The 12,717-nt window shown below is 37.1% G+C and overlaps 2 protein-coding genes across 2 annotated transcripts; one reads left to right on the forward strand and one right to left on the reverse strand.

Annotated features, from left to right (window-relative positions):
- Positions 1-96: 96 nt before the first annotated feature.
- Positions 97-3,492, reverse strand: LOC140770739 (nicotinate N-methyltransferase 1-like). Its single transcript, XM_073112003.1, has 3 exons — positions 2,698-3,492; positions 952-1,016; positions 97-596 (listed from the first exon to the last, which is right to left on the reverse strand). The coding sequence occupies exons 1-3, from the start codon at positions 3,398-3,400 to the stop codon at positions 297-299; spliced, it is 1,068 nt and encodes a 355-aa protein (XP_072968104.1). The 5' UTR covers positions 3,401-3,492; the 3' UTR covers positions 97-296.
- A 4,790-nt stretch (positions 3,493-8,282) lies between these two features.
- On the forward strand, positions 8,283-11,645 carry LOC140777043 (probable 2-oxoglutarate-dependent dioxygenase SLC1). Its single transcript, XM_073120946.1, has 5 exons — positions 8,283-8,491; positions 9,607-9,869; positions 9,986-10,233; positions 10,665-10,986; positions 11,170-11,645. Exons 2-5 carry the CDS (start codon positions 9,609-9,611, stop codon positions 11,434-11,436), a joined length of 1,098 nt encoding a protein of 365 aa, XP_072977047.1. The 5' UTR covers positions 8,283-8,491; positions 9,607-9,608; the 3' UTR covers positions 11,437-11,645.
- The last annotated feature ends 1,072 nt before the right edge of the window (positions 11,646-12,717 follow it).

Consider the following 12,717-nt stretch of genomic DNA (forward strand, 5'->3'; position numbering starts at 1 on the left):
TAAATATATATAAATTAAAATACTCTTTGAGTTCTTTTGGTTTTATAAATATGAGCTCAAACTTCATAAGATATTTATGTTCAAATACATATTTTATTTCCAACATAGTACAACAGCCAATATAAAAGGTTCTGAAAAATATCAATCCTTCATCAGAAACTAGTAAATAAACGTCCACAATGCTTCTTCAGCTTATTGCATCTGCACTGACGATATATATATATATATATATACCAATAGGAACAGTGCAATAGTATAGTATAGTTCTCTCAAAACACTTGCCGTCCAGAAATGGTTCACTTCTGGTACTCCAGTACTGTGTGGAAGGGGTCCAAATAGATTGCCCTAAAAGTAGGGAAGCCAGCGTCGAGGCCGAGTTGCCGGAATTCTTTCTCCGAGCGTACTCTACCCTGAGTTCTGTAGATGGTCATAATGAAAACGTCGTGATCAAGCAGGGCTCGTGTCCTTTGGCTGCTGTCGCTCTCCTCCGGCAAGACTGGCTCGCAGACGATCATCTTCCCTCCTTCCGGCAGGGCCTTGTAACAGTTCTGAAATATTAGCGTGCACTCCTCGTCCGTCCATGCTACTAGCACCCACTGCATGAAGAATAGATATACATTATAGGTTAACGGCAACCATGTTTACGTTCCAGGCCACGTCTGAATTTTTGTTAGGTGCCTTCAAAGATAGCCTGACAATGATAGGAGCCCAAGCCATACGTAAACAGTGTCTGGATTGGAGGAAAGGTTAATAGTAGCTCTAACGATAAAAGACAAAGACCACGGAGGAGTCCATTAGGATTTAGGCTTGAATGGTGCACGCACAAATGATCGAGCTGAATGAACTAAATATTCAAGTACAATAACAAAACATAGATGGCTCATCTTCAGAACAAGGAGAATGGCAATTAGACAAAGGCAATTTAGCTAATTAATAAGGTGAGTTGTTTACCTTCATGAATATGGCGTCACCTGACGGAATGGACTTGAACATGTCACCACCAACATGAGTCACTCCTGCAACGGACCAAGAGCCAAAGCCAATAGTGTTTACTATCGAATAAGAAACATGTGTGTAGGAACTAACAAACACTATTGTAAATAAACCAATCCTTCTAGTCAGTGAGAGAGTACTTGATGTTACCGGGTGATGAAAAAATTAAAAAAAAGTTGTAACAAAGATTATAGAGGAAGGCTCTTGAAAGCCGTAGAGTTGAAAAATATATGGAGTTCTTAAATGAAAATGATAACATTGAGAGAGGTCAGTCTGATGGTATGGTTATTAGGTTAAATGAGAACATGTTGGAGTTTTTGGACAGTGCGAAATTCTTTCGTTCCATGTTAGAAGTATAGAAAAGAAAAAGGGTTTAGTTTCTGCCGGTCCGGCCCAGCCCGAAAGTCTGACTCCGCTCAACCTATAATGTATATCTATTCTCATAGTTTTTTTAGTTTCACCTTAAATATTTAATAAAATCAATAGATAAGTATATTCATATAGAAAATAACTAAAATATCATCAAATATAGGTCTTACAAGATATAATATTTTTATATTTAATTTATTATATTAAAATTATTATGCTGCCTCTAGCCCAATTATCATATCTATGCGGACCTGATTTGTCTGGACCCCAAAGCGGAATTAATTCTTGGTCACATGTGAATTGTGATCTTCGAGGGGGCTTCTCGTCACCGTCCGCTGTCTCAAACAGAGAAAAAAGAAACAATTCTAGGTGGGTCCTAAGGTCATTTAAAATCACGAGATACACATGGATGATAACTCTTTGGCCCTATCCACAAAAGCTACCATCAGATACCCAGATGATCTCTTGGTTATCTGACAACATATTCTATTTTTTATGCTATCGTAGAAATTTTATTCCAACCGCTTAGCATGCAGCTGCGTATTGATGCATAATTCCAGACGTTATTCTTCTGATTGAAAGCGATAGCGAGATAGGGGACAAATAATATTAATTGCAGAAGACGTTGGATAAAGAATAAAAAAATGTGAAGCGACTCTTATCTATGCCCACGTAGTATAGTAAACAGTTTTATGTCGGAAAATAATAATAATTAAAAAAATAAAGTTTTATTTTTGTGCAAATTACCCCCCATACGTTTGTATTATTACAGGAAACGTCTTTAAGTTTTGCAAATTTACTACTCTTTTATATATATATATATATATATATATATATTTGCAGAAGAACACTTTCTTTTCGTTTTTATACGCCTTTCGCTCAAAACTCCTTTTTTTTTTATATGTTTTGTTAAAGGCCATATACTTTTGTCGTTCATAAGTAATATCCTCAATATAATATGGTCATCTAACTATAGTATCATTTAAGTGGTTCTACTCCAGAGAGAGAGAGAGAGAGGGGAAAAATTTGGACCTGAGAAGATTATTTACGAAAAGAACAAGGTCAGTTAATTTTTTTCTTTTCTTTTGGCCAAAGAAACCAACGAAAAGAGGAGTTCATTTTTGTGCATAATAAGATTAAAACGTAGGTGGTGATATGAAAAACCAACGTAGGAGTTCCTTGCTGTGCATAATAAGATTAAAACGTAGGTGGTGATATGAAAAAACAACGTAGGAGTTCCTTTTTGTGCATAATAAGATTAAAACGTAGGTGGTGATATGAAAGATCGAACCAACGTAGGAGTTCCTTTTTGTGCATAGTGAAAGACCAACGTACCGGAAATGGCAGGTGCTTCGGCGACGACCTCCGGGAGATCGAAATTAATCCCAACCCTAATACCCTTTACCCTCTTCAGGATCATCTCCAAGCACGCCCCGGAGCTCCCTCCCACGTCCACGAGTGTCTCGATCCCGTCAAATCCTAACACGTACCCATCGAGGAACGCCTCCATGAACGGCTCAGATACCCCCGCCATCGCCCGCTGCATCAGTGCGTTCGCCTCGGGATCCTTGCCGTAATAGTCGTAGGCCGCGACCCCGCCGTTGGCCCGCCGGAACGGCTCTGGACCGGCGGGGTCGAGGACGGACTCGTGAAGCAGCGGCCACGCGCGGAGGAGCGCGTCCTGGTGGTGCTGGAGGACGTACTCGGCGTAGGACCCGGACGTAACGGCGTCGGAGCTGACTAGAGTTTCTCCAATCGGGGTGAGGGAGTAGCGGCGGGGGGAGGCGGGGGAGAGGTGCTCGGAGAAGACGCCGTGGGAGGCGAGTAGGCGGAGGAGGCGGTCTAGGAGGGAGGGGTTGCCGGAGGAGGGGAGGAGATCGGCGGCGGAGACGGGGGAGTTGGAGCCGCCCGACCAGATCTTGGAGGGGATCCCGAGGCGGATCACGGTGACGAGGGCCATGGGGACGGATATCATGTTAGCGAGCTCCATAGCCGCGAGGCGAGGCGAAGACGACGGTGAATTCTTCGGCGACGCCATTGATGGATTCGGTGGGAGGAGGAGGAGGAGTAGGAATGGGTTTAGTTTTCTTAGATTTGACAGAAAGAGATGGTTGGCGGTGACGCGATCGAGTGAATGAGTAATCTCACTGTTTAGTTTGATGCTTATATTCCTACTTCTTATTTAAAATATAAGACTTCTATAAAAGGAATATATTCATATGTTTATATTTAGGCAAATACTTTCACACTCTTTTAAAAATTATAATTTTAATTTAATAGTTATAATAAATAATTTTTATATTCCGTAACCAGAAATCAATATCGGTTCCAAAATCACTTTATGTAAAAAAATGATATATTAGCCCAGAAGATTTGATTACGTGTGACTAACTTTCGAATTACAAATTTTTTTCTTATTTTTCATTGAGATATGATTATAATAAATATAATTATGCATTAATTACAAGAAATATTGTTTAATACTAAATAATTTAAATTCTATTCTTTGGATTCAATTTAAATATGATTTTCTATCTCTATTTGTTATTAAATTTAATTTAGATCAATCTTAAAGTAAAGAGAGATATATGTAAAATTAAAGAGATAAAATTTAATTTAATTTCATTAAGTTAATTATAAAAAGACATCAATACCCTTATTTTGATAGATATACGTTACTTTTAGTTAAGGATATATATGTCTTTTACTTGATAAAACATTAAGATAATATAATTGTCAAAAATAATGGGTAAGGTAATATATTTATAAAACAATAATTACTTATTGAACCGTTTAATATTTTTTTAAATTTTTTGCATTCTTATTATACCTTAAGGATCTTAATCTTTAAATCTTCATCTAACCGATTGATAAATAATTAATTATACCATATGAAAAAAGCACTCTTACTTTTATGATAAAATAAGAGTATAATAATTACAAAGATGTTGTTCTTAGAAACTCAGAGATATGTTTTAGGTTAAATTTTTTTTCTTATTTTATATTTCCATTGCAAATTCTCTTTATTTATTTCACTATTTTTTGACGGAATTATCCTCGTTTAGAATATAAAGAATTTGAAGAGAAAACTCTTTCTTATTAGGTGAGAGTGAGTGTGAGAGAAGAATTGTGATAATTTTGTTAGCTCTTCGTTATCGTCTCCGTCCTCCTCGTTATCATTTATTTTAAAATTATAGTACATTTTTTAATAATAAGATTATTTTTTATTCACTCCTTTTGTTAGGATAGCTTATTTAATTTTCTAAAATTTAATCTATAATGAGAATATTTTCACCATTTAAATAATTTTTATATAAACATCGATTGATATTATTTTATATGCGTTGAAAACCTTACTCAGTACTCTATAACTTCATACCAATGGGTTTCTTATAATTCAACTATTTCAAAGGTTTATAATTTACTTACTACCTATATAATCCTACAAATACCTATGTAATTTCATTAGTAAGTAACATAATTAACTTTTAAAAGATAAGGTGGGGGCAAATTAGTCAAACAACAGAGAATTTGTAATAGAAACATTAAATAAGAAGAAAATGCAACCGAATCATATTTCGTTTTTAAAATAAAATTCTCATAATTACATTATATATAATACAAAATAAAAAAATATTTTATTTTATAAAATAAAATAAGTACTTTTTAATTTAATATAAAATATATTAAGATATATATCAAGGATAAATTAATAATTTTGTTAGTGTATGATTCAAGATGTAATTTGGTATTTGTAATTAATAATAGAATTATTATGATATTTTAGAATAAGTAGTTGTATTACATAGTAAAGAAATAATTATCTAGAAAGTGTTACTACACTAGTGAAACAGACTTCAGTGGGCTCAGGGTGCTAAATACAAATAGTGAGAATTTAAGGTCTTAACTGCAAGTACACTTTATGTAGGGTTTAATATGCAAGTTTGACGCTTCTTATCGGATGTGTTCTTTTCCTCCCCCTTATTCCTGGATAAGAGTCTTATTCTCAGATAGGTTGTTGCTAAGATTTGTTACGGGCCCTGAAACTGGCTTTTGGGCCCATTCTAGCCCATAAAGAATCGCACCAGATATATCTATCTATCCATGGGCCTGAAAATAAACCCAAATATGGATAAGATTAAAAGAGAAAGTAGGAACTAAAACATGCAAGGAAATTTATAAATTACACCCTAATCTTTAGGTTTATTATATAACTCTCGAAACACAAAAAGTTTTTGTATATGTACCCTTTAAAACTTATATATATCAGTTAGAGTTAACTAACAGTTAAAAAGAATAAAGTATTTTTAATATAGTTTTCGTGGAAAAAATTTAGTAGACTTTATTTGAAAAATAATATGGTGAGTATTTATAATAACATTCGTTCTGAGAGGTGCATAAACGATAAAGATGTTATCCTTAGAGAGACATGCAAGCAAACAATAGATTCTTTAAGAGTATATACAAAAAGAAAACTCTACAATAAAAATAAAAGTACAATAAATATTAAAGAATAATCAAAAGAGTACCTTCTTATTAATAATTAACCAGATGAACCATTGCGTGCATGATTTCACTTTCTCTGTGTTCTTTTTTTTAGGTTTCTTTAGTACGTGGAGAGATATTGCTTCTATGTACATTGAATCCACGTAATCTGAGAGCTTAAATCCATAAGACATCATCCACTGTTATATGGAAGCGTTAGGAAGAAACCTTAAAGTACATGCAGAAAATAAACCAGAAGCAACCCTCATGCATGCATGCACGAAATCTTATAAAAAAGATATAACAAAATAATGTCACGAGAGTAGTAGGTTATATATATATATATATATATTATTTTTTTATCTGGTGTCTGACGTGGACCCTAAACCCCTAACCATGCAACGAATGAGGTGCAAAAGACAAAGATGCACCCCCACCCTCAGTGTCCCTGCTCACCAAATGCCATGGCCCCATGACAATTGGATCTATTTTTTTTCTTTTTTTTATTTAAGGGCTTCAATTAGATTTCTTGCAGACCCATATGCACGAATTCCTGGTAATCGGTGTACTTATCGAATCCTCGACTTTGCCAAGTACCTGGATTGTAAGAATCTCGTGTAACTAAGTTCTCTTAACATTGAAAAGATAATGACATGCTTATTATTTAAATGAGTGTGTAGGGCATATGTCTGATGTGTTCTGAATGTTATGTTTACTGCAGTGGTAGTGTTGACAATCTAACCATAAGCAGCAGTGACATAGCTGAGGGGGTATGTCATACTGCTAGGTTTTGGGTTTTTATTAGCTATGATTGTGTGTGTATTGATTTCCCTTGTTGATAAGATCAAAAGTTTGTAGCTTAGTAAGAGGACCACGAGGCAATGCATTAAATTCTTTGGTGTTATCATCTGTGAGCTATTAGGTAAGAGTAGGCCCTCTTCCTTCAAATTTTTCTTTTTATTTTTTTAAGGGTGCAGATCATTCCTATACTTTTTGAAATTAATTTACCTTTTGGCGAAGGACCAGAAGTTAACTCTTGGATAACTTTGCCTCTAATCCCATCCATTGGCTTAATTATCTTTTGTTTACCTCCTAATACTATAAAAATATATAAATTCTTCTTAAGACTTTTAAATATATATATATATATATATATATTCTATTTGAAAATAACATATCATTCATGTGTTTAGTATGTGATTTATATCTCACGGCAGACTAATTATAATCTGTATGCTTTTATAACATAAGGAATAAAATTTATACTAAGTCGAAGTACAAGAAAATAAAGTGTAATTAAATATTTCTTTTCATTGCTAATCTGAAAAGGCTTTCGCAAGATATGATTTTGGTCAGATTACATTTTAGAAAAAATTATCACAATCATCGATTGTGATAATCTTTTATTATATGAATGATCTGCCAAAATCTTATAGTAATAACTTGTAGTTTTCAAAAGATACTTCCAATAGCGATGTCCCAAAGTTAATCACTATTCGTGTTACAAATACGACTTACACCACATGAGATCAACTTATATTAGAAGTCAGAAAGAAAAAGAAAAAGAGGGAAAATTCAATCAGATGAACTAGTCCTAGCTGGAGGTCCCATCTGATGATGTGGCAAGCCTCGGTTGGTGAGTTAGTGTGCGAGTACAAACACTAGATTTCACGGGTCCACTGGGGCTCGTGAGTCACGAGTCGAGTTCTAGGTGAATAGATCCTATTATAAATAAATAGGATGAGGTTTCAAACCAAAAAGTAAGATAATTAATAGGTTAAATTGCTTTTAAAAAGGTTTGATAAATGAATGGCTAGGAATAACTTTAAAAGTTGTCTCGCATTAATTATAAATTTATTAGAGGAGTGGTCTTAGTGTTAGCATCCGACGTGAATCTGTCTAAGCTAATGACCCACCTATCTCATCAGTGAAGTTGCAATGTCCCTAATTGGACGAGCATGTGGGGCTCATGCAGTCACCAAACACCCTAGCGGAAGGCAATGTTGCAACACTTGGAACCCTAAAAGATTAATTTAGGCCAACTCCCCTAAGTGCACCAAAGAAAACAAAGTAACATTTGCATGGCTGGTGGATAGCAAAGGCCTATCTCTCTTTATACTATTATATATATATATATATATATATGTGTGTGTGTGTGTGTGTATATATATATATATATACTACCTTTCATTTCAGAAGGTGATATCAATCTCACGCAAGTTCTTTATAGGTAGCCACATGGTGTAGCTATTAGAGGAATAGTGTTTATGTTTGTTTTATGTGGATTTTCTTTCTAAAGAGTTGAGATGGAAGAGGAGGGAGACATTGCTTTTCTTTTGTTCGATGACAAGGAAAGAAACATATGCCACTATTGTAAAGGTTAGGATAATGTCAGTCTGACTATTTCTTTCTTATCCTTTCTCTCTCCCTTTCTCTAGCTATTGGATAAGAGGGCAGAGGGACAACAGTCCACACTGTGGTGGCATGATTTTTCCTCTCTCTCCCCACTCCCCCCTTTTCTATGTTATTGCTTCAACACCGTCGAGGGAGTAGGTCTCTTCGCTATCCGGCAAATCCAGGAGTTAGGGCTCCACCTTCTTTCACTCTCTTTTTGATTGTTTTTGGTCAAAAGTGGTACTGGAAGGTAGGAGTTGGGAAGGGGTTAAGCATCTTCTCTTCTATTTCCTTGGATAGGCTAAGGTGCTTGTTTGACTTTGGCTGTGGATATATTGCACGGTGAGGAAGGTGCATATTATTATTATTATTATTTGTTACCGAGGGAGGGGATCTTCCTTCATCCCTCCTCCAGCGAGCTATTGAAGGTTGCAACAGTGGGTGTATCCTTCCTTGGAGTAGTCAGTTCTTCTATTTTCCTTTTTGTTTAAATGTTGCAAGTTGGTGTCATTAATTTTTTCTTTTTCTTTTTTTAAATCTTAGGAGATTCGTAGGGTTGTATTGAATCGCGACCGAACCATATAACGACTGTGGCTTTTTCTACCTAAAATTCTATTATAGTCGTTCTTCGTCTCATAATCTTAGTTCCACTTGATACTTTTATCCTTATTTATGGTGCAACTTATTTATAGTTAAAATGTAAAAACTTGCGTTAAAAAATTATCACTCTATTTTTTCGTACTTCTACATATATATATATATATATATATATATATATATATATATATATATATAATATCACTTTTAAGAATAATAGTGTGAATTATGATGCCAATGGGCTTCCCGTGGAAAAATGTAGTTATAATATGGTAAAGGTATCAAATGTATTGGAGTGGCGGCTATATGATATTCTTCTCTCCAATCAAAGAGCTTTTAATTAAGTATATGATTAGGAACATTAATTATTGGTGGAGAGTCGGTTCCATGAGTCAATTCCAACTTAAGCATGTATACATATCAAGGGACATGTGTTTCCATAGACTACACACACGTGGCACAGCCTGCGTTGCTGTTTGTTCGGCAACGTCGGATCCCGCAAGGCATGAGGTCGCAAGTCATCCGGCTCACGCGAGCTCGTGGGTCTGACCAAGTAACTAGTCAACGTATGCCTGATGTGGACACAAACCAGCGCCCAAACGAAACCGATTGCCGAATTCACAGAATTATTTGCCGGTTTTCAAACAGTTTCCTCTTATTCTCGTCTTATATAAACTAATAGCTTTCACCATTCCCTCCCCCATCGCTTTTGTCACACTTATAACTCTCTCTCTCTCTCTCTCTCTATCTGTGTCTGTGTGTGCAAAGAAATGGCAATGGACTTAGTAACGGAAGGCAAGATGGAGTGCATGAAAGGGGTGAGGCACCTATGTGAGAGTGGTATCACAAGGGTCCCCAACAAGTACATCTTCCCGGCGTCGGACCGCCCCGATAAGAACGGGCGGGAAGATAGCATCAATAAATGCGAGATAAGGTTACCCACCATTGATCTCGCCCGGTTGCGTACACGGGAGCGGCCGTCGGTCCTGGAGGCCATGGCGAAGGCGTGTAGCGAATACGGATTCTTTCAGGTTATTATCCAATATTTTGTCTTTCTTATTATCATTTGATATTTATTTTTTAGTGAGATTAATGAGAGTTGTTTTTGTTGTTGTTATTGTTGTTCTTCTTCTTCTTGTTTGAGTAGGTTGTGAACCATGGCATTCCTTATGAACTTATAAAGGAAATGGTTAATGTGGGGAAGAGATTCTTTGAGCTCCCCTTCGAGGAGAGATCGAGGTACATGTCGTCGGATATCCGAGCTCCGGTGAGGTATGGGACTAGCTTCAACCAGGTGAATGACGGTGTGTTATCTTGGAGGGACTTCTTGAAGCTCAACTGCCAACCATTGCCTAGCCTTCTTCCACAATGGCCCTCTTCACCAAAGGAGTTCAGGTGAGCCTTTTAATAATCATGACCTCCTTCCTCTCTTATTCAGTTGTAGTAATTTTAGGCAGTTAATTAGGGTAGAGCTCTCATCTGATGCCAATATACTATAAATGCAAGTCTAGTGGTCCAATAAATAGTAATAAATAGTGTGGTAGAGATGGACAACACAAAAAAACATGCAGATAATAAGGACCTATCATCGAAAAGTGGCAACTAAAGTGTGGCCTAGTGGTTGGTGCCCTTTGTCTCAAAACTTTATACTCTTCTTTCCTGTAATTTTAATTATATATAGAGAGAGAGGGGCTTGTGAGCTATTTGAGATTTAGCAGTACCATATGCATGATTAGTGTTCAATTAATTAATTAATTGTACCTTCCTTTTCATATATATTAAAGAAAAAGTTATAACCTTTAATTACGACCTTAATTTACTTGCAGGGAAAGAGCTGTTTCATATGCTAAGGAGAGTAGGTCCTTGTTCATGGATCTAATGGATGCTATCTTAGAAACACTAGGGGTGGAGAAAAGTAGTGTACTCGAAGAACTCGAGAATGGCTCGCATATAATGGTGGTGAACTGCTACCCAGCTTGCCCTGAGCCCAACCTTACGCTTGGAATGCCACCCCATTCTGACTACGGCTTCCTCACCCTCGTCCTCCAAGACGAAGTCCAAGGCCTCCAAATCCAACATGGAGATGAGTGGCTCACCGTTGACACCATCCCTAACTCCCTGCTCGTCAACGTCGGTGATCATCTCGAGGTCAGTGGTTAATTTGATCTTATCCTTGCGTGTTGCTTTCACTCTGAGTTGTTTCTACGTGGAGATGACGCCTTCCACTAATCAGAGGAGTGCATGTGTCTTAAACTGGACCATTTCAAAGCTTCTGTGTACCAAAATTGATCCTTTATATCCTCCATTAATTGGGTCAGATTTTGGGTTCAGATATTTAGCAACGGGAGGTACAAAAGCGTGCTGCATCGCGTGCTCGTTAACGCTTCAAAATCCCGGATCTCGGTGGCCTCTCTCCATAGCCTCCCGTTCGAGAGAGTAGTCAGCCCCTCGCCAGAACTCGTCGACGAAGACAACCCCAGGCTCTATGACGACACCGACTTCGCCGCTTTCCTCGACTACCTGGCCTCCCGCGAGACCAAGCACAAGAACTTCCTCGATTCCAGGAAGTTGACTCGTGGGAAGCCGCCTGCGGGGTAAAAACGTCAACCCGTTTGACTTTTGCGAGGGGTTAACGAGTCGTCCACGTCGACGGCCGTAAGTGAAAAGGTCAACACAAGACAATTCACTTGAAAGGTGGATAATTGTATTTGTATACTAGTGGTCATCATTCCAAAATTTTTTTTTCCCATTTAAGTTGTGATAAATATATAATAATGAAAGGCTGCAGGATGTGTTTGAGGAATTAATTGTTCTTCGGAATTTTTTTTTTTTTTTTTTTTTTTTTGGGCACCCTAAGTAACTGAAAATTAAAAAGAAATCTCTTTGTTCTCTCGGGCGGCCCAAATGCTCTACTGGGCTGGGCTACATATATATGAGCGTCCCATTTAAAGTTAATATCTAACCGACTAACCCTACCCACATAAATAATCCACTAATCTGGATTTATCCTTAATAATTTACCTCATAATTACCTACAGCCTTAAATCGGCACATCAAACCCATAATTTTGATGCAATTTATTATAATATTTATTTTCTTTTGTAAATGTGAGAGACTAGTCCATAATTATCGAACAATGTTACGTTGAAATAAATAACATCCATAGAAAGAAAATCTCAGAGGAGTTTTGTTTGTTTACCGACATGATATGCTTTCGTGCCTTGGCCATGAGGAACAATCCCTGTGGCTCTAATCATTTAGAAGAACAATTTACAGCAGATAGCCAGAGATATCATCAGATGAGGTTTCCTTTTTTACCCCTCATGGGCCATGGCCCACAACCTGAGAGTAGAGTTGCTTATTGGGCCATGGCCAGGCCTTCAGGTGAATTTAGACTCTTCGAGTCATATTATCTTTAATCAAGGGGCTAAAATGTTAATCCCAAATCCATGCTCTTTTTTTATATGTACACCCCTCCAAAGTTCCCTATTTGCGCGCTTAAAACTTACCATTTAGGTTAATTAGTGATATTTATCAAAATTCCGTAATTAAAAAGAATATATCCTGAGGGTTGGATTAATTATTATTCGGCTGGCGGTAAAGCCGAGCCTTATTCGGCAGGATCTACCAATCGCCAGACTCTCACGTGCAGAGGTACGAGAACTATTTGCTAATTAGCGCCCGACTATTTGGGTAATTTCGAAACAGTAACAAAAGGAAACGAGTCGACCGTGCTGGCATTTAATTTCCCCCCCTCCCCCCGAACGGCATCCTATGCGGCTCGTTTTACTCCCGGGGACCATCTATCCTTTCCGATCGGACGGCTCTAATTCGCCATCTTAATGCTCCAAAAGGGTATCCTATGAGGCTTGTCGGAAA

This window comes from Typha angustifolia, chromosome 2 (assembly GCF_048772165.1).
Source record: "Typha angustifolia cultivar Huaian chromosome 2, ASM4877216v1, whole genome shotgun sequence".
Classification (NCBI taxonomy): Eukaryota; Viridiplantae; Streptophyta; class Magnoliopsida; order Poales; family Typhaceae; genus Typha; species Typha angustifolia.